This window comes from Mesoplodon densirostris, chromosome 2 (genome assembly GCF_025265405.1).
Source record: "Mesoplodon densirostris isolate mMesDen1 chromosome 2, mMesDen1 primary haplotype, whole genome shotgun sequence".
Lineage (NCBI taxonomy): Eukaryota > Metazoa > Chordata > Mammalia > Artiodactyla > Ziphiidae > Mesoplodon > Mesoplodon densirostris.
The window spans coordinates 14,589,968-14,612,316 of NC_082662.1; the positions used below are offsets into that span (position 1 = coordinate 14,589,968).

General features: G+C 54.6%; 1 protein-coding gene across 1 annotated transcript in view; it reads left to right on the forward strand.

The window, feature by feature from the left end:
* The first annotated feature begins 274 nt into the window (after positions 1–274).
* IGSF21 (immunoglobin superfamily member 21) overlaps positions 275–22,349 on the forward strand; it is a 249,825-nt gene continuing 227,750 nt past the window's right edge. The window contains exon 1 of the mRNA XM_060080255.1: positions 275–344. Coding sequence (XP_059936238.1) covers positions 275–344 — 70 coding nt within the window. The remainder of the gene's footprint in view (positions 345–22,349) is intronic.

A 22,349-nucleotide genomic window follows, 5' to 3' on the forward strand; every position in this document is an offset into this window, starting at 1 on the left:
GGACACCGCGCGGAGCCGAGGAGTCGGGAGCTGCGGCGCGCCCGGAGGTCGCCCCGAGCGCGAGGGTCGCGGCGCCCGGCAGAGGCCGAGCCGAGTCGAGCCCGGCGCCCGGGCGGCCCGGCCGCGACGGCATGGGGGCGCCCCCGCGGCGCCCCGTGCTGCCCGCCACTGCCTCGGCCGGCGGCCGGAGGCAGGAGCGCGCCTGAGCCCATGGCGAGGGGCCCCGCCGCCGCCGCCGCCGCCGCCTCGCCGCCGCCGCCAGCTGCTGGGCACCATGCGAGCCGCCCCGAGCCTCCGCGGCTGCGCCTGCCTGCTGCTCACAGCGATCCTGGACCTGGCGCGCGGTGAGTGCGCGGGCGCGGGCCGGAGCCCGGCTGGGGATGCGCGCGGGGGCGGGCAGCTGGCGGCGGGCGCGGGCCAGGGTCGCTCCGGAGAGGCTCCGGGTCCGAGCCCCGCTCCCGGCGTGGGGGTCTGCAGAGGTGATCTGCTGGACGAGGGAGGGAGGATGTCTCCTTTGAAGAGAGCGCTCGTGGGTCTGTGCCAGGGTGTGCGTGTGCGCGTGTGTATGAGCGTGTGTCTTTGTTGCGTCTCTGTGTGAGGGTGTCCGGGAGGGAGCTGTGTGTGGAGAGGCTGCCGGAGTGCATTTGGAGATGTGAGTGTGTGTGATGGTGTGTGAGCGAGCGAGTGTCTGGAGGGGTGTTTGAGTGTCCATGTCAGTTACACAGAGAAGGTGTGTGTGTGAGAAAGCGTGTGAGCCAGTGTTTGGGGGTGTGAGCAGGTGCCAGCTTCTCGGTGAGGGTGTGAAGTGTGTGAGCTTGTGTCATCGCATGTGTGAGCGTGTTACAGGGTGGATGAGTGTGTGAGGTGTGGCGTTGCACGCGTGTCCCAAGTATATGGGACCCTTTAGGGATGTGTGACAGGGAGTGGCTGTATTTCTGTTGGTGGGGGGCACGGGGCGTGTGTGCATAGGAGGTGGGAATGTGACACTTGAGCAGGAGTGTACGTCTCTGGGATGTGTGGAGGTGCAGGCATGCGGGGGTTGTGTTGTTTCGTGGGCCAGGAGCGTGTGTGCGTGCAGTGGAGTGTGTGGTTCTAGTGTGGAGGGAGGCATGGACGTGTCCGGGGGCTGAGAAGGTGTGAGCAGCGGTGTGTGTGCGCGTCCCGCATGGACTTGGTCCCGGCTGGGCTGAACCCATTGGAAGGAGGTCCCTAGAGAGAGTGATTGGTGCCTCCGCAGCTCCAGGGTCCAGGGTTCGCCGAATCCTCGATGCTTCCAGCCCGGCCCCGCCGCCTGGTGGGTCTTAAGTGGCGCGGCAGTCCAACCTGGCGACCCCGGCACCTTTCGGGCAGCGATCCAACACATTCGCTACGAGCCGGGCAGGAGGGAGGCTGCACCGGCAAAGGGCCGTGGGCGCGGAGACTAGAGGGTGCGTGTCCGCGATTCCCCGCTAAGCCTAGTAACCAAACCTGGATGCCCAGAACCAGCCCGTCTGGAGTTACATCCTGGCTCTGCCGCGGAGGCGGAGGAGGATGCGGGGTGCCAAAACATAGCCATTGTGACCAGTAGGATCTCAGTCCCTAGCCCAACTGGGTGATGAAGGTGGGGGAACCATCTCTGTCCTCTGCCGTGTGTGTGCCTTGCCCCACCGGGAGGTGCTTAGCCAAACTCTGAGAGTGCCTTCCGGGAAGAGGTGTCCCCCTAAGATAACCGCACCCCGTCTACCCCGAGGTCCTTGAAGAGTGCTTGGTCTGCTGATGGGAGAGGCTGCAGAATTCGAGCCTGAATGGTGGTCCTGCTGGCAGAGAGCGGGGAGGGGTTGGTGTAAACCAGAAGTAACGCCAGCCCTGTACTTTGTCCCCCTACCCTTGGAACAACAGACCTTCCAAAGTGGATGAAAATCTCCCCCCAACTTCGGGGTGACGGCTCCCTCCCTCGGATGCCTCTAGAGGGAAAGGTTATATGGGGGCGGGGAGGGGGTGGTGTCCCGGTTCCAGCGCAACGGAGAGGGCACTGGGCTTTGTTGAAAGGCACCTGGAGCCCTCACCTGGACATTGAAGGGAGCGGGGATGGCTGGGGGCCGGAGGGGAGCACCCCTTTCCCCCGGAATGCGCAGAACCAGAGAGACGCGGCAGGGGTGAGGATGGCGACTGGTGGGAAAGGCTTTGGTGGGAAACCCCGCTCCGTCAGGACCCCACCCTGCGATCTTCCCCAGAACCCGCGAGCAGCGTTCTTCGGGCTGCGGGGCTGCGGAGAGCTGAGCCGGCGTCTTGGCGCCTCCACTCCCCTCGCCCGCCTCTGCAACTTGCTGGAGGCTGGGGGATCGGGCGCCGGGGGTGAGCGCCTCTGGGCCGGGGGGAGCCGGCATGGCCTCTGAGCTCCGCTGCTCAGGGTGAGGGAAGAGCGCTGATCCGGATCGCAGATGGGAAACTTTCCGAGCGTGGGGCGCGCGCAGGGGTCCTGGGCAGCAGGGGAGCCCTCCCTTCCCTGCAGAGATGAGAGTGCTCGAGAGTGGGATCCCTCCTTACCCGCTCCAAATCCGTGCCCACGAAGGGGTGGGAGCACGAGAAGGGTCTGTACGAGATGCAACAGGCCGGCTTGCCGGGGGAGGGCGCCGTTCCTGGACGTGACCGAGAGCCGTGCATCTGGCAGTTGGCTGTGCCGGACCACCTGCCAGGGGCTGCTTCGGAGGGCGGGGAGAGGGTAAAGTCCATTCAGAAACACGCCTGCCCAGTGGGGGGCGATGGCGGTCACTACTAGGGAGAGGCACGGCCAGTGCGCCCTCGCCGGTTCTGTTCCTATGGGCCGCAGAGCCAAGGAGCTCACCTTTGTGGAGAGGTGGGTCTGTGCCCAGGGAGGAGAGAGCAGTCGGCTGCACACAGGACTGGCTGGGCTGGAAGTTCCTGCCCCTGCTTCCACTCCCCAGTATCTGACTCCCAAGAGGAGAAACCCACTTGGTTTTTATCTCCTCAGTTCCCATTTTACCTGGTCTGGGCACTTCTGGGAAGGCAGTCATGCCCTCGTGCCTGGGCGGTGGCCCGGGAGAGAGAGGGCACCGAGCCCTGGGGGCGCGGGGAAGAGAGTGGTTCATGGACCTGCCTCTTTGGGCCGTGGCAAAGTCTCCGCGAAGGCTAGCGGTGGGCAGGCCGAGTTAGGGCGCGCCAAAGGCCCCAGCCAGAGGCCCTTCCAGTTCTCTCTTGGCAGCCGCGTGTCAACGGGTGGGTGGGATGCGGGGGCGGACTCGTCTGGGCCGAGGAAGCCGCAGCACCGAGACTGCAGGGGGGCTGTGCGTGCACAAGCTGGGGTGAAGACTTTACGTACTTAAGCTCCCTCACCATCTCCACCCGACGCCGGGGGCGCGGGGCGGGGCTCAGGCCCCCACCAGGTTCTCTCTCAGCCCCTGGCGGGGGAGTTAAGGGCCTTGCCGGGGGGCCAGGCTGCTCCGCCCCTGCTCCCCTTGCCGCCCCGCCCCCAGCCTGGCCCCTCTGCCAGCAATAAACCCCACTCTCTTCCCACCCAAGATGCAAACTGGAGTTTTTCCTGAGAGGTTGAATTCGTTTTTGCTTTTTAAGTGCAGGGGATGTTAGAGCTGAAAGCGACCTCCGAGATCACTTACTTCATTGGTTCTGAAACTTCTATTTTTTATCAGGAGAACCCTTTTAGTGTAGGAACTGATTACCACCCCCTAAACCTGTTGCCTTGGGCAAGATGATAGGCACAAAAGGACAGCTGCCCTGGGAGAAGCGGGTGCTGAGACCCGGCATCGAACGGTCTTTCCGCAGCCTTCACCTTAAACAATCTAACATTGCTCCTCTCCTTGGATCATAGCTGGGTTTTTGTTTTTTTTCAATAGCCAGTATTACATGGATCAGCTGCAGTGTGGCCAGCACGTGATAACTGCTGCACAGTCCTCGTGCATTGCAAGAGGGTTTAAGCTCTTCTTTTCACAGATTAGGAAACTGAGGTCCAGAGTTTTAAGATTTGTTAATGGTATGAGTACTGGCGCCTTCCGGGTCCCGCCTGGTCCAGCGCCAGGCTCCCTCTTCCCTTCCAGCGTTCCTTGGACAGGGCGTGTGGGCAAGGGCTGGCAAGGTACCAGTGATGCCTTAGATTGGCCTGGCTACCCCAGCTTTTCAGAACATCTGTCTCACCCAGACCGGAACCTTGCTACAGTTGGAGGGAGGGGCGGTGGGGGAGGGGCGGTGGAGGAGATTTAAGTGACTTGCTTGGGTTTCTGGGTTATAGCAGTGGTGACTTCAAAGCCGGAGACCAAAGAGCCAAACAAAGAGCAGGCTGGTTAGTTCTGTTAACTGGGCTTCCTGGGATCCATGGAGGCGTCTAACCTGGCTTGCCACCCAGTCCACCTCTGCTCCATCCCCATCCCCCTTGAAATTCATTTATTTAGCCCTGACTATGTGCCAGCATTGTGCAGTGCGATTTGTTCTTCTTGTCTTGTTTAATAGCCACCCTGAGAGTTAAAGTGATTTTCCAGATGGGGAAGCTGAGGCTCAGAGAGGTTAAGTGACTTGTCCACGGCCACCCAGTCAGTAAGTGGCAAGCTGAGATTCAGACCCGGGTCTGTCTCTTTCCCTCTGTGCTCTGCTGTCTCCTGGTGAGAAGGGGTCTCAGTCACTTCCTCGGCTCCAGCCACACAGACAGTTGTACTGTGTCCAATGCCCAGTCTGGATGCCTTACTCTTTCCCAAATCCCAGTGAGATAAAATTGTCCAGTATGTTCATCTGCACAGATGGGAGACGGGGTGTCCCTGAAAGCCCTTGTCATCATCAGGAGAATGAATGGGCATCTGTTGTGGGCAGGGCACATCTGAAAAGAGAAAGACCTATGACGGTGACCATCATTCCAGTGGGGCGAGAGGTCGGGCATGTATTCATAAAGAGGAATGACAATCCAGGTGGAAATTTGTTGATACCTGCTAGATGCCAAGTGGATTGATGTCCCCTACAGGAGGTTCTCGGGGGAAGAGTGATTCCTTGGGGGGTATAAAGGGAATGCTTCAGAGAGGAGGGAGAACTTGAACTAGACCTTGTAGCAAAGGGAGAACATTAATAAGCCAAGGGCTAATGCGCCAGGGAGGGAAACCTATGTGAGCAAAGAACTGGAGGTAGGACTGTGTGTGGTGAGGCTAGCTCAACTCAAGGCTGTCTTTCTTGAGTCTAGTTGAAGACTGGGAGAAAGAAGAGTGGTATTACTGATAGCTCCCATTTATCACGCACCTGTTAGATGGTCTTTATGCATTAAATGCTTTAAACAGTCCATGAGGCGGTATCATTAGCCATGTTTTGCAGGTGAGGACAAGAGGCCCAAGATACCGCTCTCTTTCTCTCCCTCCCCGCTTCCTTCCTTTCTTTTCTTTCTTAAATAATGAATGAGGCTCAGAATCTTTTTTAAGTGGAAGAACCAGGAGTTTCAAACCCAGGTCTGAAGCAATCCAAAGACACTGCTGCTCCTGGAGGAGAGGAGAAAGGATTTATTTTTTCTTCGCTGGAAGGAGGAATGCAGCAGCTTCTACCATAGGCAAGAGGGTGCAAAGCGCCCCCGCTTTAAACGATAAATGTCAGTGGAGGTGAAACATGGGACATTAATTCCTAAGAGGCGTCTGTCTTCAGGATGAAGTTCCTGGGAAGGAACCAGGTGGGTGAGATCCTGAAAGCCACCTTTACACTTGCAGTGAGGTCTGGTGGCAGAGGGGGCTTGTGATCACCGAGACCTATTGGCCAAGATTCCATGGATGGAGCAAATAAATACAGTGTGTACGGAGCTAGAGGTTTAGAGAGTAGCAGCCCAAAGGAGCAGGAAAGGACATCGTGACACCCAGGAAAGGAATATGGCGTTTGATGTGTCCACCAGCCATTCCTACTTCTCCCAGCAACACGTCAGATTTGCTCTGGGGAATTATTCACCACCCTACTAATTGCACACCATCTTGGTAGGTGGCACAATCAGCTAAGTCACCCCCAAGATGAGCCCATCTGACAAAGTCTCCCTGGAAGCTGAATATTGAACAGAGGAAGACAGAGAACTACTGGAAAATCCCCTTATCAATGGGGGCCCCCAAGACGCTGTACTTTTCTGGTTTCCCCAGGGCTAATAATGATGGGACCTTCCTCCCAGGGTGTTGACAGTTTGGAACGAATCATGACCTACAAAGCTCTTAGCTTAATCCTGTGGGCTCAGATGACTGTTACCAGTATTAACCATGGTTATGTCAGAGCTGCTCCAGCTCAAGCAGCATGGGTCCTCCCAATACCAGGCTCCAGTTTGTCCTTGTGTTCCATGAATTCCCCATAATGTTTCACCAGTTACAAAAGCTTATGGCTTTTGTAACTTATAAGCAAAAGCTTATGGCGTGTTTTTGGCTTGAGTTGTCTGGAGTTGATTTCTGCCTCTTATAAGAGAAGGACTCCACTTGATACCCTCCCTAGGCATGATGAGCCTTAGAGTTGCTGATTACCACTCTTGGTAACTCCTGGAGGATGGTTCACGGCCTGCTGCCTGGGGGTGACTGATTTCCCCGCCTGCTCCCTGGCTTTCCCTGGAGGCTCGACGCATTGTCCCCCATCCACACCCACACTGGGTGCAGTCAAGACCCAAGACCCAAGTTGTTTCTCCCAGTGAAATTCGGGGGTAGAACCAGTCTCACTGGGCCCCTCCCATCCCCTACCCTAGTAGACTAGAAGCTCCATGGAGGCAGGGACCCTGTCTGGTTCTGCTGTTTCCCACAAAACACATGGTGGATGTGCACCAAGAACCCGCTTATGGTGGGTTGTTCGGATGAATAAAGCATCTTTGGCCTTTAGACATGTGCGTCCTGGTGCTGGGGTACGTGGAGAGGTGTCGGGTGTGCGGCTTTCTACAGAAAAGCGTATGCAAAGGCTTATGGCATGTGAAATTTAGGCTGGATTCACAGGTGAACTTCCTGTTGGTAAATTTCTGCTCCTGGAACTACATTCTGTCTTTCTTGAAGACTCTCAGATAATCAAAGTGATGCATACTCTGACTCCAGACATCCTAACACTCTACAGGCTGGTGGTACTTGAGTGCTGACGAGATGCTTCCACGCCCATCCTTCCATTTAGTTCTCACATCAGACGTGAAGGAGGCTACTCTTGTATCCACTGAATAGGCCAGGGAAACTGAGCCTCAGGGAGATGAAAAGATGGTGGTAGGAAGTGGCTGGACTGGAATCTGGATTTTGTGGCTGCACACTCAGCCTTCCTTCCCTCCCCGACCCATTGTGCTGTTTCATTCACCCCCCCAACCCCTAGGTTTTTGGAGTGAGACAGGTCAGCTCCCCATGAGCTCACAGGCCAGCAAACTGACCAGAAAGCTTGCCCTGTGAGCTGAGTGCTGGTGTAGCCATTTTGCTGATGGGACCTCCTCCCTCCTCCGCGGCTGCCCAGATGGGTATTATATCCCCAGTCCACGGGGGAGGTTGCTGATGCAGTCACACGGCCTGGGGACCGGAGCCGCCACCTCTCTGCCCCACAGACTTGGCCTGCTCAGAGGTTTCTGGCCTTAGCTCCATGTCCTCCACCTCCTCCCCCACTTCTGCCCTTTCCTGGCTCAGAGAGCAGACATCTGCCCTCAGGCAGCACAGCCCCTGACTCCCCGTACACCTGCCTCCAAGTCTCTGCTCACCCACTTCTTGCCCTCCACACACCCCCCCCCCGACCCCTGCTGACTCAGGTGTCCCCTGTGAGTGCTGCCGGCAGCACTTTGGCAACATGCTGTTAAAACAACCCTCCCCTGGGGCTGGAAGTGCTCATCGGTTGGTCTCCCCACTGAACAGAGAGTTCTTGAGGGCAGGCATCCCTGCACCACTGGCTCTGGCACAAGGCCTGGCTCTGAGCAAATCTTCAAGATGTGTTTGTTGAATGACTGACTGCCTGATGAATGAATGATGTCTCCCCTGAATCTGGGGATTGCTCCAGACACTGAGCCCGGGGCCTGTTTCCTGGCCCTGCTCAGTCACCTCTGGAAGCCCTTTCTGGTGTGAGAATGTGTCCATTGTCCAGCTCTGCCCACCATCACTCAAACTGGCATCACGGCTGGCGTCTGGGGGATGAGCCAACAGTAGAAGGTGGAGGGAAGACTAAAGGGCCTCCTGTTCCTTCTGGGTTCTCCTTGTTTGGTGATGGGTGCAGGGTTTGGGGAAGGAGGGAGGGAAGGAGGGGGAGGGAGGAAGGAAGGAAGGAGGGGAGGAGGGAGGGAGGAAGGAGGGGGAGGAAGGAAGGAAGGAAGGAGGGGAGGAAGGAAGGAGGGGGAGGAAGGAAGGAAGGAAGGAAGGAGGGGGAGGAAGGAAGGAGGGGGAGGAAGGAGGGGGAGGGAGGAAGGAGGGGGAGGAAGGAGGGGGAGGAAGGAAGGAAGGAAGGAAGGAGGGAGGGGGAGGAAGGAAGGAGGGGGAGGAAGGAAGGAAGGAAGGAAGGAGGGGGAGGAAGGAAGGAAGGAAGGAAGGAAGGAGGGAAGGAAGGAAGGAGGGGAGGAAGGAAGGAGGGGGAGGAAGGAAGGAGGGGGAGGAAGGAAGGAGGGGGAGGAAGGAAGGAAGGAAGGAAGGAGGGGGAGGAAGGAAGGAAGGAAGGAAGGAAGGAAGGAGGGAGGGAAGGAAGGAAGGAGGGGAGGAAGGAAGGAGGGGGAGGAAGGAAGGAGGGGGAGGAAGGAGGGGGAGGAAGGAAGGAAGGAGGGGGAGGAAGGAGGGGGAGGAAGGAAGGAAGGAAGGAAGGAGGGGGAGGAAGGAAGGAAGGAGGGGGCAACTATTACGTGCTAAGTCCCGTGCTAGCCATGTTCACACAAAGTCATATTAAAGCCTCCCAGAAACTCCCATTTGGGAGATAACAGTCTCCCCATTTTACAGATGAGGAATGAGGCTTAGAGAGATCATGTGATTTGCCTAAAATCCCACTGCTAGTGAGGGACAGAGCTGGATTCACACCCAGGCACTGATTTACACATCTCTCCCCAGCTCTGAGTTTACCTTATTGGTGGCTTGAAATTGACCAGGGCAGGAGTATTTATACCATGGAATGAGCAAACACTGCAGATCAGAGCTCTGCCCAGCCCAGAGCTAGCTGTTAAACGTTTACCAGCCCAGAGCTAGCTGTTCAACATTTCCCAGCACGCCGCTGGGCCTGCCCACCCTTCCTCAATCACTGTCTCTGTGGAACAGCCACTTGGGGGTAATTCATATACTTTGGTTTTCATGTGAACTGGGTTCAAAGCCTAGCCCGGCCACTTCCTAGCAGAGTGTATACTTGGGCAAGTCACTACCTCTCTGAGTCATGGTTTCCCCATCTTTTGAAAATAGAGGGTGTCATGGCGATAAATGAGATGAATACATGAAAGCCCCTGGCATGCAACTAGCCCTCAGTCTTGACCCCTCCCTTCCTCCTGACCCTCAGGATGGGGTCAGCTGGCCATGCGGTCGCTCTGAGAGGCTCAGGAAGCTCACATTTTCTTCTCCCTCCCCTGGAAGCTGACTTTGGAGTCAAGTCAAGGTATCCAGTCACTTCTGTTAAGGGATCCAGTCACTTCTGTTAATTGAGCAGCTGTGCCAACCTCATTCTGGACTGAGAGACCTCCCTTAAGGAGTTTTGGCTCGTTGGCCACCCCACACAGCACGGGCTCATTTGAGAACAATAAAAGATTATGTATGATAAATGGCCAATACAAGGATACCAAGAATAAATCCTTGGAAACTAAAGGAAGTGGCCCAGGAAGGCTCTGAGGGATTGAAACAATCTTGGGAGGTAAGGAGGGAATCCCAGGCCAGAGAACAGCACGTGCAAAGCCCTGGGTGGGGAATGAGGACGCCGTCAGGCCGTGTGGGGATGGGAGACAGGGAGGCAGCTGGCCTCACTTGAGCATAAGGTGCTCACCGAGAAGTGGGGAATGAGGTTGAAGCTGTTGGCCAGGGCCTGCTCGCCAGGGCCAGCAGTCTGGATTTGAGCCTGGGGGCTACGGGGGGCAGTTGAAGAGAGAGGAGTGACATTCCCAGAGCAGGGCTCTAGGAAGATTAATTTGGCTTTTCTGGGCCACCTGAAGCCGGAAACTCTTTGGAACGCCACTGTGTTATAAATGATTGCTCTGGGGTTCCCAAAGAGACAATGGCCTGGTGGCAGAAATGCCATTATTTGGACACTGCCCACCTCTCCCACAGTGTCCAGACCTGGCAAGGAGGGAAAGCCAGGCCCCCGCCTGGAATGGAGCTGTTCCAGCTTGAGCCGGAACCAAGTGTGATGGGGGTAGCTTCTCCTGGGGAGAAGCATCTACATCCCCAGGGGGCGTGGGCTCCGGGGTCTGGCCTGGGTTCAGATTCCATCTCCACCACTTGTCCAGTGTGAGAGCTCTGATCACCTCTTCGTTGCTTGCAGCCTTGATGTCTCCAGCTGAACAGGCGACTCATCATGGTGGCTTCGTGGGGTGGGGCTGCTGGGAAGGGGAAATTCACATAATACGAGGGGTCTGTATGCAGGGTACCTAGCACACAGCAGGTGTGGGAAAAGTGGCTGCTGCTGTTATGATGACGTTTGGAATGCCCCCAAGTCTGAAGAGGAGGAAGTGTTTACTAAGCCCCAGTGCCCAGGAGGAGGGGTACATTGTAGGTTTTCCACATGGAGCAAGTCCTCAGGTTTGGAATTACAGAGCATTGGGGCCAGGAGGGAGCTGGGAGATTAAATGCACTATATCCTTTCCCCCATTTTAAAGCTGAGAAAACTGAGGCCAGAGAGAGTGACTTTCCCGTTGGCCTCCAACCGTGTGTGATGTGTGTGTACGTGGTTGGGGGTGGGGTGGGCAGGTGCAGGTCTTCTCCCTCGAGGTCCTGGGGGACATCCCAGGGCTCAGTCAGGCAGACCCACCACCCAAGAGCCTTGCGTGGGGAGCATCAGGGTGCCCCAGACTTGGGTGGGGATCTTGGAGGCACTCCAGCGGAGAGCAACCCCCAGCCTCATACATCACAGGAGCAGCTTGGGAGTCACCAGGGAGAGAGGCAGCTGAGCTGTTGGGTTTTTTTGTTCCTTTGCCAAGCTGTTCCCTTTGCCCTTTTGTTTCTCTTTCTGCAGAGGCACTCAGCGCTCCTCCAGTGGGGCTGTTTGTCACCAATCATTGGCGCCTCCATTATCTTCTGAGCACCATCTCTTCCTCCGCGCTGCTTAATGCTGCCCCAAAGGAAGGCGTCCATCACCGGCTGCCCTGGCATCGTGCAGGGCTGGGCACGGGGAGGGGGCAATGCAGGAGCTCGGATGCCCTGGCAAGGTGAAGACAGAGGCTGGCATGGCCAGAGGGTGGGTGGCGTCCGCATCTAGAGCTGGTGCTCAGTGCCGGAGTGCACAGGATTTTGTCAAGTGTGTATTCAGGCCATACCGTAACCCAAGGCCAGGTGCCTGGTTCTACGGAAGCAGGTGATACCTTGCTAATTGTCACCAAGCACCTAATATCCCAGTCAGGGGCGGAGGGAGTGAGATGGGGGCAGCAAAAGCAACCACATCACAAAAACTTCTTTGTTTGCTCGGTGGCAGCAGAGAAGTGGACCTGAGCTCAGCTTGGAGAGGAGGAGGCATGTTGGACGTCAAATTCCTAAGCCTGTCTCCCCACTGAGGAGCCTGGTGGGAGGAGAGAGACAAGCAACCGGGTGGGGAGGAATAGAGTTACTTAACCAGGAAGAGCTAGTGGTTCCCAGGACAGTCTGAATGCAGAGAGCAGTTTCTTGTTGCAAGAGGCAGTATAGTTCATTCATTCATTCAATTACTGATTCATCCACTGGTGCATCGAGAATTAATTGAATGCTCCTGGCAATCAAGCACCGTGCTGTTCTAGAAATCCAGAGGAGAATGAATAGGTGAGTTCTTGCCCTCATGGGGCTTACGTTCCAGAGCTGTGTTCAACATGGAGCTGTGTGTGACAACTGACATTTACATTAAAACTCAACAAGGTGTCTCGGCTTTTATTTAACTGAATTAAACAGAATTCAGTTTTTCAGCCACACTGGCCACATTTCACAGGCTCAATAGCCACACGTGGCAGGTGGCTCCTGTATTGGGCAGCACAGCTGTGGGTAAGACGTCTCCATCACTATGGAAAGTTCTATTGGAGAGTGCAGGTCTAGGGCGATGTTCCTCTTTAGGTGGGGCCTCCCCACGGGCAATAAATTCCAAGGAATCACAGCGAGGGAAGGTCTTCCCTGTTCCTTTCTCACTTTCCCTGTTCCTTTCTCACGCTGTCCACCTAGTTATGCCAAGGAGAAAGCCTCAGGCTGATGCCATCATGTCTTTAACGCTCCCTCGCTTGCTAATCTCTCTTTGCAACAAAAACAGGTGCAGGGCAACGTGCCTGCAGTGAGCCAGAGGGAGTAAAAGTTTTAATAACAGTGTTTTGTTTTCATTATAATTCTTTTTCAGTCATCCTCTGAAGGAAGGATGGATGAAGGCAAGTGAGACTGGTTTGCCATTTGGGGCAGTGATTTAAATTCTCTCTCTCTTTTTTAAATGGCTTATTTAAGTAAAAAAAATGAGTCAAGTTAAAGAAAAATGTTAAGTGCATAGTGGAGCAGGTGGCACGCAGATGTGGCCAATCTGGGCAGCTGCGGGTGTGAATGTCTGTGGCTGAGAAACCGCAGTTCAGATGGAATGACGTGAGCTTTGGAGGCAGAGGAGGGCTGGGGTTTCAGTGCCACTGTTTGTAAGCTCTGTAATCTGGGGACACTTTCTGTCTCTCCGTACCAACCAGGTTCCAGCAGGAAACACCAAGCTCAACCTGAGGGGTCCAGGAAGGGCTTATTAAAGGGACTACTGGCTTTAGGGTTTAGGGAGGGCCCCCCTTGGGGCCAGGAACAGTGGGGAGTTACCACCACCTGTAGCAACTGGAGAGAGGGCTGTGTGAAGAGGGCTGCGTGCAGGACTGTAGCTCTGGGTAGACGGATACAGCCAACTCCTGGGGACCTGGCAGGGAGCTGGAGGAAGAAACACCTCAATTTCATCCTCCTCCTGCCTTTGGGTCTCTTGCTGATGCTGCCCATTGACCAAACTCAGTTGGAAGCCCATGCACTTGGGCTCCCAGGCACAGAACAGGTGGAGAAGGGAAAAGAGTGAGCTGGGGAGCAAACAGCAGAGATATAACACCATCCTGCTAAGCGAAGCCTCAGTTTCCCTGTCTAGAAAATGGAGGTTGCACTACATACCCAACAGAGTTGCTAAGATGATGAAAAGAGACGACGTGTGATGCTAATAAATAATTGGTCACTACTTATATTAATAACAATCATGGTAATAAAATGCCTGCCCTTATGCCCCATCCTGTGCTAGATGCTAGATTTTCCTGATCCAAAATGTAGCATATGAGTACGGGGCTTTACGAACATGGAACTGGCCTTTCAGGGGCACGTGAACTTGAAGGGACAGGTAACTCTGGGAGAACGTTGCAGTTTGCAGAGAGGAAGCGCCTGCACCCTCCGCTGCTGGTATTGACCGTTGTGATGTGTTGTCTCTGCTCAAGACTCTTTAATGTCCCTACACGTCCCTGTCCCCTGGTCCATCGCACCGATTGATTACTCCACCCCAGGGCACACCAATGCGTCGTTCCCCAGTCTATTTTCCAGCCCATTTCCCACAGAGAGGTTCTTTCTTCTTAGATCCATTTAGGTAATCCTTCCTGCCATCCCCACTGGCTCTTACCATGTGCAGTCTGGTCCACATCCATCAGGAACGGGCTCAGAGTTCCTTCCTCCCAAGGGGAAAGGCAGGTGCTCGCCAAGTCTTAGCTCTTCTTTTTTTTTTTTTTGCAGTACGCGGGCCTCTCACTGTTGTGGCCTCTCCCGTTGCGGAGCACAGGCTCCGGACCCGCAGGCTCAGCGGCCATGGCTCACAGGCCCAGCCGCTCCGCGGCATGTGGGATCCTCCCGGACCGGGGCACGAACCAAGTCTTAGCTCTTCTTGCCAGACGCTGCCTCCTCCCTTGCAGGTGGGGTAGAAGGGAGTTATCAGTGAGGAAGTTAGCCCTTTGGGTCATCAGACCTTTATCCTTCATCTGAAAGCTGAGAGTGCCAATTCTGCATTTAGAGGGACCTTCTCAGCAAGTCGCCGGAGTCTGGGGCCGGGGGGCAGCTGGCTTCTAAATGGAGTAACTGTTTCCTGGGAAAACTGCCACCAACAGCCCCTTTGGCTCCCAGCTTCTTAGTTGGCTCAGGGGACTGTCCTCGTGTCCCTCTATTTTCCTTTGTCGGGCCCTTTTTTTCCATCTACCTTGACTGTGCAGATTGACTTTGATGAGGCCTAATTTTGCCAGTTGAAATTCGAGACGCTTATACATTCGGTGCTTTGCTGAAATAGCTGTGACAAATACCAGCGGCAATTTCTTCCCTGGCTTAGTTATTCTCTGAAGTGCTCTGGGCAAGACAGAGTGCCCCTGCCCCTTGCCCGCATGCTGTCTGTCGACACTGCAGTCTTCCCCCAGCCCTGCTACAGCCCTGTCCCCCTGCAGGTCAGTCTCAGCCCTGCCTACTGGCTCAGTGACAGCGTGCTCCTTTGGAGCAGGGGATCGATCGCTCACTGGAGGTCAGTATTGCTTAGGAAAAACTCCAACAGCCCCCTCGGGTCGGGTCTCAGTGTCCAAGTTGGTGGAGGTGACATTCCTTTGTTCAGCCGCCTTTCCATCTACCTGACTGTTCACATTAATTTAGATGAGACTCGTTTCCAGTTGAATATGGGACTGTGTCCCAGGCTGGACCTCCCCTGTGTGCAGCCTGCGGGGCATCCACCGTAGTGCTGTTGGGCCACCTCTTGGCCCGGGCCTGGGTCTCAGGGGGAGCTTTTGTTGCCCGCCATGCTCATGTCCCTGGGTGGTGGAGTGGTGCTTTCTGGTCACCAGCTCTGAACCATGCCCTGGGGCACAGTGCAGAGACTGCCAAGCTTCAGTCACCCCCTTCATGACTTTATCTACATCCCACTCAGGTTATTTCTTACATCATGATTTTCTTAAAATCAAATTTAAACTGATTCCCTCTATTTTCATTTGTATTTTACAAAGGAATAATGTATAGGCTTGTTGTACTGAGTAGGCATATTTTTTCTTAATTCATATTAAACATGTGACCATTTGAATGTTTAAAAAAGCTTCTCTGTACCACTTGGCCTCATCCTGCAAGCGACCATAGAAAACATCGGTTCGGTAGAAAGGACACCAGCCCTGGATCTGATTTCAACGCCTCCATCAACTTGCACCATCACTCGCTTACCCTCCCCCACTCCTCTGAGCCTTAGGTCCATAAAACAAAGGAGTGAGTCTGGATGACCCAGTTCTAAGATTCTTGGATGGATAATAAGATTGGGAAGGAGAGTACTGTCGTCTAGGTCCAAAATACTTCCTTTAAGACATATTTGATGCCTCCAAATTCCCACCTTTGGGATGAAGCATCCTGCCTCCAGGCGATGTTGCTAAGAGCAGCTGTCTGTGATGAGGATGCTCCAATAGCCACTCATTTCCTTGGAGCACAAACTCGGCCTCATTTCAGTTCCATTCAGCAGCCGTTTACTGAGCACCTGCCCTGAGTCGCACCCTGTGCCAGGGCTGGCACTAAGGTGCAAATGAGACCCAGTGCCTGTCCTCAGGGAGTCCACCGTCTCCTGGAGCAGATAGGCAGGCGAACAAATAAATTATGGAATAATATTGAAAATTCTAAACTTGAAATAGCTACCAAGTCCTTATGGGAACGTAGAAGAGGGGATGACTAATCCACTGAGGTGTTGGGGAAAGTCCTATATCATCAGAGAGGTTAAGCCACTTGCTCAGGTTTGCACAGCTACTAAGTGGTTGAGCTTTGAACGTAGGATGTCTCACGCTTTAACTGCTTCCTGTCCTCTTTGCCTTCTTGCTTCTCTGCCAGAGATCCCTTCCAACTTGACCTTTCGTGATTCTGGGGCTCTCTGGACCTCCCATCCTGCTCCTACATGCCTCTGGGGGAGGGGGTCAGGGGCTCCAGCAGCAGCGGGACCTGGCCCTGGGCCCCCTGCCTGGGCAGTCACTGGGTGGCAGCTCAGCTCTGCTCTGTTGTCTCTGGCCTCGTTATTATTCTTTCTTTCCAGCATGCTGCTAAAAGCTTCCCGCAGAGAGCACACAACCCAGCTCTTTAGTTATTTAATTTATTATTTTTTTAAAATTTATTTATTCATTTATTTATCTTTGGCTGCGTTGGGTCTTTGTTGCTCAGCGCGGGCTTTCTCCAGTTGCGGCGAGAGGGGGCTACTCTTCATTGCGGTGCGCGGGCTTCTCATTGTGGTGGCTTGTCTTATTGCGGAGCACAGGCTCTAGGCACGCAGGCTTCAGTAGTTGTGGCACATGGGCTCAGTAGTTGTGGCTCACAGGCTTAGTTGCTCCGCGGCATGTGGGATCTTCCTGGACCAGGGCTCGAACCCATGTCCCCTGCACTGGCAGGCGGATTCTTAACCACTGCGCCACCAGGGAAGTCCAACCCAGCTGTTTAAAATTTAAAGGGCTTTACTTAAATAACATTATTTCCCTTGGAAAGGAGACAGAAGAGGTATTTGCAGTGGTTAAATTAGTGCAGTGTGTGGGTCCGAGCAGATGAGTGTGGGGTTTGGTGGGCATGGAGGTGGCCAGGTAGATGTTCACGGCAATGGGAGGGGCTATGGCTCATCACTCCTCCCTCTCATTCCCCAGAAAGCATGACCTCAGAGGGGACCTATTGTGCACAGAGTTCTGGGAAGAGCACTGAGTGCCACCTGTGGAAAACCACTTGGGAGGATATGAGTCTGGACAAAAAGCCTAACCCTCCTGCCACATAGGACCTCAGCACTAAAGATTTGGTGGTCCTAGATGCCCCAGGGCCTTTGCACTTGTCATTCCCTTGGCTGGAAACTGCTTTCTTTTTCAGACTAAGTCCTATTCATCATTCAGGTCTCACTTTAGACATCATTTTTTTTTTTTTTTTTTTTTTTTTTGCGGTACGCGGGCCTCTCACTGTTGTGGCCTCTCCCGTTGCAGAGCACAGGCTCCGGACGCGCAGGCTCAGCGGCCATGGCGCACGGGCCCAGCCGCTCCGCGGCATGTGGGATCCTCCTGGATCGGGGCACGAACCCGTGTGCCCTGCATTGGCAGGCAGATTCTTAACCACTGCGCCACCAGGGAAGCCCTAGACATCATTTATTCAACGAACATTTTCTGTGCACCTACTATGTTCACAGCACCATGGGGCATAGATGCCATTTGTAACTCATCTCCATGCTTCCTGTACCTGGTGTAGTTCTGGCACAGAGCAGGCATCAGTAAGTGTTTATGGAACTGATAAGAGCCCGTGTGGATGCTGTGGGATCTGGAAGAAGGATAGAGTTGCCTTTCCAGTGCTTAAAGCATCATTGGAGATTCATGTCAAAGACATTTTGAGCTCTGAATGAACCTATTATGCCTGGCAGACTCATACCCACTCAGGGAAGAAAGGGAGAATTCATTCCTTCTTTCTTTGGCCATATATTTTTTGGCCATATATCCATCTATCTATCCATCCATCCATCCATTCACCCATCCTTTCATTCATCTGACAAACTGGACACTTACCACGTTCCAGATAGTGTGCTAGGCACTAGAGATATGGTGGTGAATAGAAACAGATAAAGATAAAGCCTGCCCTCCTGGGGCTTACCTTCCAGAGTACATACATGAATATATAACAAGAGGAAGTAATAACTGCTATGAAGAAGTATAGGGCCTGGTAAGTGTGCTGGCCAAGTGTAGATGTGTGGGGTCAGGGAGGGGCCCTATCGTTGAACATCTACTATGTCTCAGACCCTGTGCAACCCTGGCTGCAAACAAGTAACGAAGCATAATCACTGGCCACAGTGAATGTTAGGATGGCGAGAGCTGGGTTATGTTTGGTAGTGACCAGGGGAGTTTCATGATCAGGGAGGCCTCCAGTGAAGTTCTGAGACATGAGCTGGGCCTTGGAGATGGGGGAGTTTAGGCAGGATTTGGCAGACCCATGGTTTTCAAACTGTGCTCCTTGGAATCCCAGCTTCCCATGGAGGTACCCCCCATACCACTTTGGGCAGCCAGAATGTGAGTCAGGGTAATGGTTAAGGGGGCCCTTGTCCCCAAATCGATCCAGGAGCTCAGCTTTGCCTCTTTTCCAGACTGGCTTCTACTTCAGCTTTACTCTGAATGAAAGAATTTGAAAATGAATGGATTGCATGATGGGGAGGAAGTATCGACCTCCTCAGGGCTAGAGGAGGTTCTAGCATTTTTCTGTTAAATTCAACCCTCGTTTCATGCTATGTACGGGGAAACTGAGGCCCAGAGGGGCCAGTGGCTTGTACCAGGTCCTCAGCAGGAGGGGACCATTTCTGGGAGAAAAGCCTCTGATTTCTGCCTCTTTCCAAGCTGGAAGGGAGGCCTGTGAGAAAGCCCCACGCCCACCCCGGCCCTGGCCCAGAGGCTTGAGTGCTGTTACCCCCCAACTTGTGCCTGCCCCGGCCCCCAGACAGCCTCAGGATACCCCCTATAAACCTTTCTCCTTTGCCAGCCCAAATGGTCTACCCCACCCCCATGGGAGCTTGGAATTAGACGAAATATTTAATGATCCCACGCTTCGTTATGTTTTATTAAAAGCACCCGTGCTGGCTTCTGCTGGCACATCTGTCAGGCCCAGTCCTGGGGCGTCCTCTCCCTCCCCAGCACCACCTCTCACGGCCCGGGGAGGCAGACGGCTGCCACCTCCTTCCCTCACAGAGCGGGGCCCCCAGCCAGGCTGTCCTGCAGGTAAAGGCAGACTTGGGGATTTAGAATGATAATTCTGTGTGTTCACACATCCCTAACCCCATCTGGTCCTGCAGCTACCCCTAGAGGGAATTGGTTCAGAGAAGTGGAGGAGCGAGTCCAAAGTGAGATGCACCTGGTCCTGCATTCTTGACCCTCTCTGTGCGACCGTGCACCTCCAAGATCAGGCTGGGTTTCCTCGCCAGGCTGGTCATGTTATAGCCACCAGCGACCAGAGGGAATGCCTAGCTCTCAGCAGGCTGTCGGGCTTCCAGGAGGATAACACTGGCATCCGGATATTTTTGGTAGAAAAGCAGCTCTCTCCTTCCCTCCTGGTGGGACGCACTGTGCCCTATCAGGAGGCCGGGTAGAGTGCTTCGAATGCGTGGCCCACCTCGTTCTGAATGGCAGCTGAGTCATCCGCTAGATGTGTCATCTGGGGCAAGGCATGTAACTGCTCTGAGCCTCAGTTTCTCAACTGACACCTAGTAGACACTGAATACACAGTAGCAATGGTGATTTAATAGGATCCCCCACTAAAGGAGAGAGGGCATTTAATCAGCTCTTCATTTGAGGGGAGAGGGAAGGGATAACCTTGCTTATCATCGTCATCGTCATTATTATTAGCTAATACTAATGGAGAACTTGTTATTCATTTATCAGATACTTTTTGATCTTCTACTACGTGCCCAGGGAGACGATGTGAATGGGACAGTCAAGAGCTTAGCCCTCATGGGACTGACATCCTGGTGGGCGAGGCAGAAATAAACACATAGGTAAATAGCCTAACTCTGGATGATGCCATATTGTGAGGAGAACGCGGGGCTATGGGATAGTCAGGGGCTTAGGGACAGAGCAGCTTCTCTAGGTTGCGTGGTCCAAGAAGGCTTCTTGGAGGAGGTGCCTTTTGAGCTGAAATGGGAGAAGAAAAGAAGCAGGGAAAGTCTCACTGAGCTCCGGCGTTGGCGTCTCCTGACCGGACTGCGTGTCTGTAGCTAACTTCTTCTGATGGGGTCTTCCCTGGACCCTGCTCCCCAGCACTAGGAATGACCACCTGCCATTCCCTGACCCCAGTGCTGTGAGCTCAGCTGGCCCATGGTGATGGCACCCCCTCCAGGCCTGGGACAAAGGACCCAAGGAAGCAGGAGGCCAGGGACTGTGTTTGGTACCTTCTTGACCTGTTCTCCCTGAATTCTTGCGCATCCCTAGGAGGTGGGTCCTGTGGCGTTCGTTCTCCATTTTGCAGACAAGGAGCCTGGGACTCAGAGGTGAAAATCTCAGAGCTGGTGTGACTAGGAGCTGGGATTTGAACCGAGGCCTGACTCAGTGCCTTCTGCATTAGGCTCCGCCTCTTGCTGGCTCTCTGTGTCTATCTGTGTTGCGTGTCCAGTGGGAGGACCAAGAAAGGGGTAAAGCCCACCTTCTCTTGTTCCACCTTGGACCCCCAGGGTGCCTCTGGCCTGGGGCTGGAGCCTCAAGCGAGTGGGGAGGTGAGTGGCCGGGTGGCAGGGAGCCCACAGAGTATCGATGGCCCTCAAAGCTGTCAGGCGTCGGGAAGCAGAAAGGTATTAATTAGCAGTTATTCCCCAGCAGTGAGGAGTTGGATAGAGATTAAGGTGGCAGCCCGTGCATCCGTTTTGTAGCAGCCGAGAAGCAACGGTAAATCAGTGCTATGAATCGATGCTGTAAGAGGGAGGTTTTTTTTCTTTTTTTTTTTTTTTCCGGTACGCGAGCCTCTCACTGTCGTGGCCTCTCCCGTTGTGGAGCACAGGCTCCGGACGCGCAGGCTCAGCGGCCATGGCTCACGGGCCCAGCCGCTCGGCGGCATGTGGGATCCTCCTGGACCGGGGCACGAACCCGTGTCCCCTATATCGGCAGGCGGACTCTCAACCACTGCGCCACCAGGGAAGCCCGGGAGGTATGTTTTAATCTTATTAGCGGTATAGAATTACAGGGAGCGAGGGGGGAGAATTCCTCACTTGCGGAGCCTGGGGCAGGAAGGAGGGAGAGAAAGTGACAGGACCTTGGACCACCTGGGAGGGCTCCAGGATGGAGAACTTTGACCCCTGTTGGGAATAGGAAGGAGGGATGGGAGGTGGGAGAGAGGTGAGAGGCAGGAAAGGAGGACTCGGTCAGCAGAGGGGACCCCTCCAGTCTTCCCAAGGGCCTCCGCCATAGACTTAGTCCTGCTGTGCACACCCTCCACCCCTCCCATGAATGGAGGGCTCTGGGTTGGACATTGGTTCAACTGCCGGGCCCGGATGAGGTTCTCACTCAGCCACTGACCCTCTCTGGGCTCTCGGCCCAGACACCCGCCCGCCCACAGTGAAGGCTCAGAGGCTGAGCAATAGGGTGGTGGGTGGAGGGCAGGAGCTGGTGCCTCTGGGTGGGTGTGAGGTGTGAGGGAGAGGACGGTGTGATCAGGGCCAGTGCCCCGCACGGTAGGCCCTGAGGGCACGGCCTTTAGTCCTCCCAGCAGCCATCGCGGCGGACGTTTGGCCCCCATGAACAGAGGGGAACAGACATGAGACATGAGGGACCAGCTCAGGTGTAGCAACGCCAGCATCTGGCGCCATCTCTGACCAGCAAAAGCATCGACCACCCCCGGCAAAAGCTGTGGGAAAACCCATGTGATCCAGCCTCTGAGTGTGACGAGGGTCTCAGAGACGGGTCACCCGCTTCTTCCCCCTCCCCTTCCTCGGTTCCACTCTCCACACCAGGACGAGGAGCTCCTGTGGGAAGGAGACGGGGAGGCAGAGGAAAAGGTGGCAAAACCAAAGCAGGAAGGATAAATCATAAGCACCTGCCTTTCTGTTCCACCCAAGGTGAGTGGCTGACTCCCTGTGGGCCTCACTTTCCCCCCCAGATCTCTCAGGGCTCTTCTAGCTAGAACATTCTCAGATTCTGTTTCTTCCTTCTTAAATTCTCAGGGCTCTTCTAGCTAGAACATTCTCAGATTCTGTTTCTCCCTTCTTAAATTCTCAGGGCTCTTCTAGCTAGAACATTCTCAGATTCTGTTTCTTCCTTCTTAAATTCTTAGGGCTCTTCTAGCTAGAACATTCTCAGATTCTGTTTCTCCCTTCTCAGTTGCCTGCTATGCCATTTAATCCTCTCCCTATCCTCTGTGACACAAGCATTATTAGTCCCATTTTACAGATAGGTAAACTGAGGGGCTCAGAGAGGCTTAGTGACTTGCCCGAGGTTACACAGTCGGTGAGTGTCAGAGCCTGGATTCACACCCAGATGATGCTCTCAAAAGCTCAGCATCCTTCATTTCACAGCACCATCTCCTTGTCTGATAGCCAGACAATCATGGAGAAAAAAATGTCATCTGAGAAGGAACTTGACTCCAGGCCTTCAGTGGAGAGCAGCAGCCCTTCTGTGGGGTTGCAGTGGGGCTTCCTGCCACCACCAAGTCCAGGACTTGTTCCTGTCTGGCTGCCTTTCGTCAGCCACTCTGTTCCGGTGGCTCGACCAGCTCTGACTATGGCTCTGACAGCCTGAAGAGGGGACCCGGAGCCCCCTCAGCTCTGGCAGCCTTGGGCCGGCCAATGGAGATGTCTTGGTGGTTTGCCTG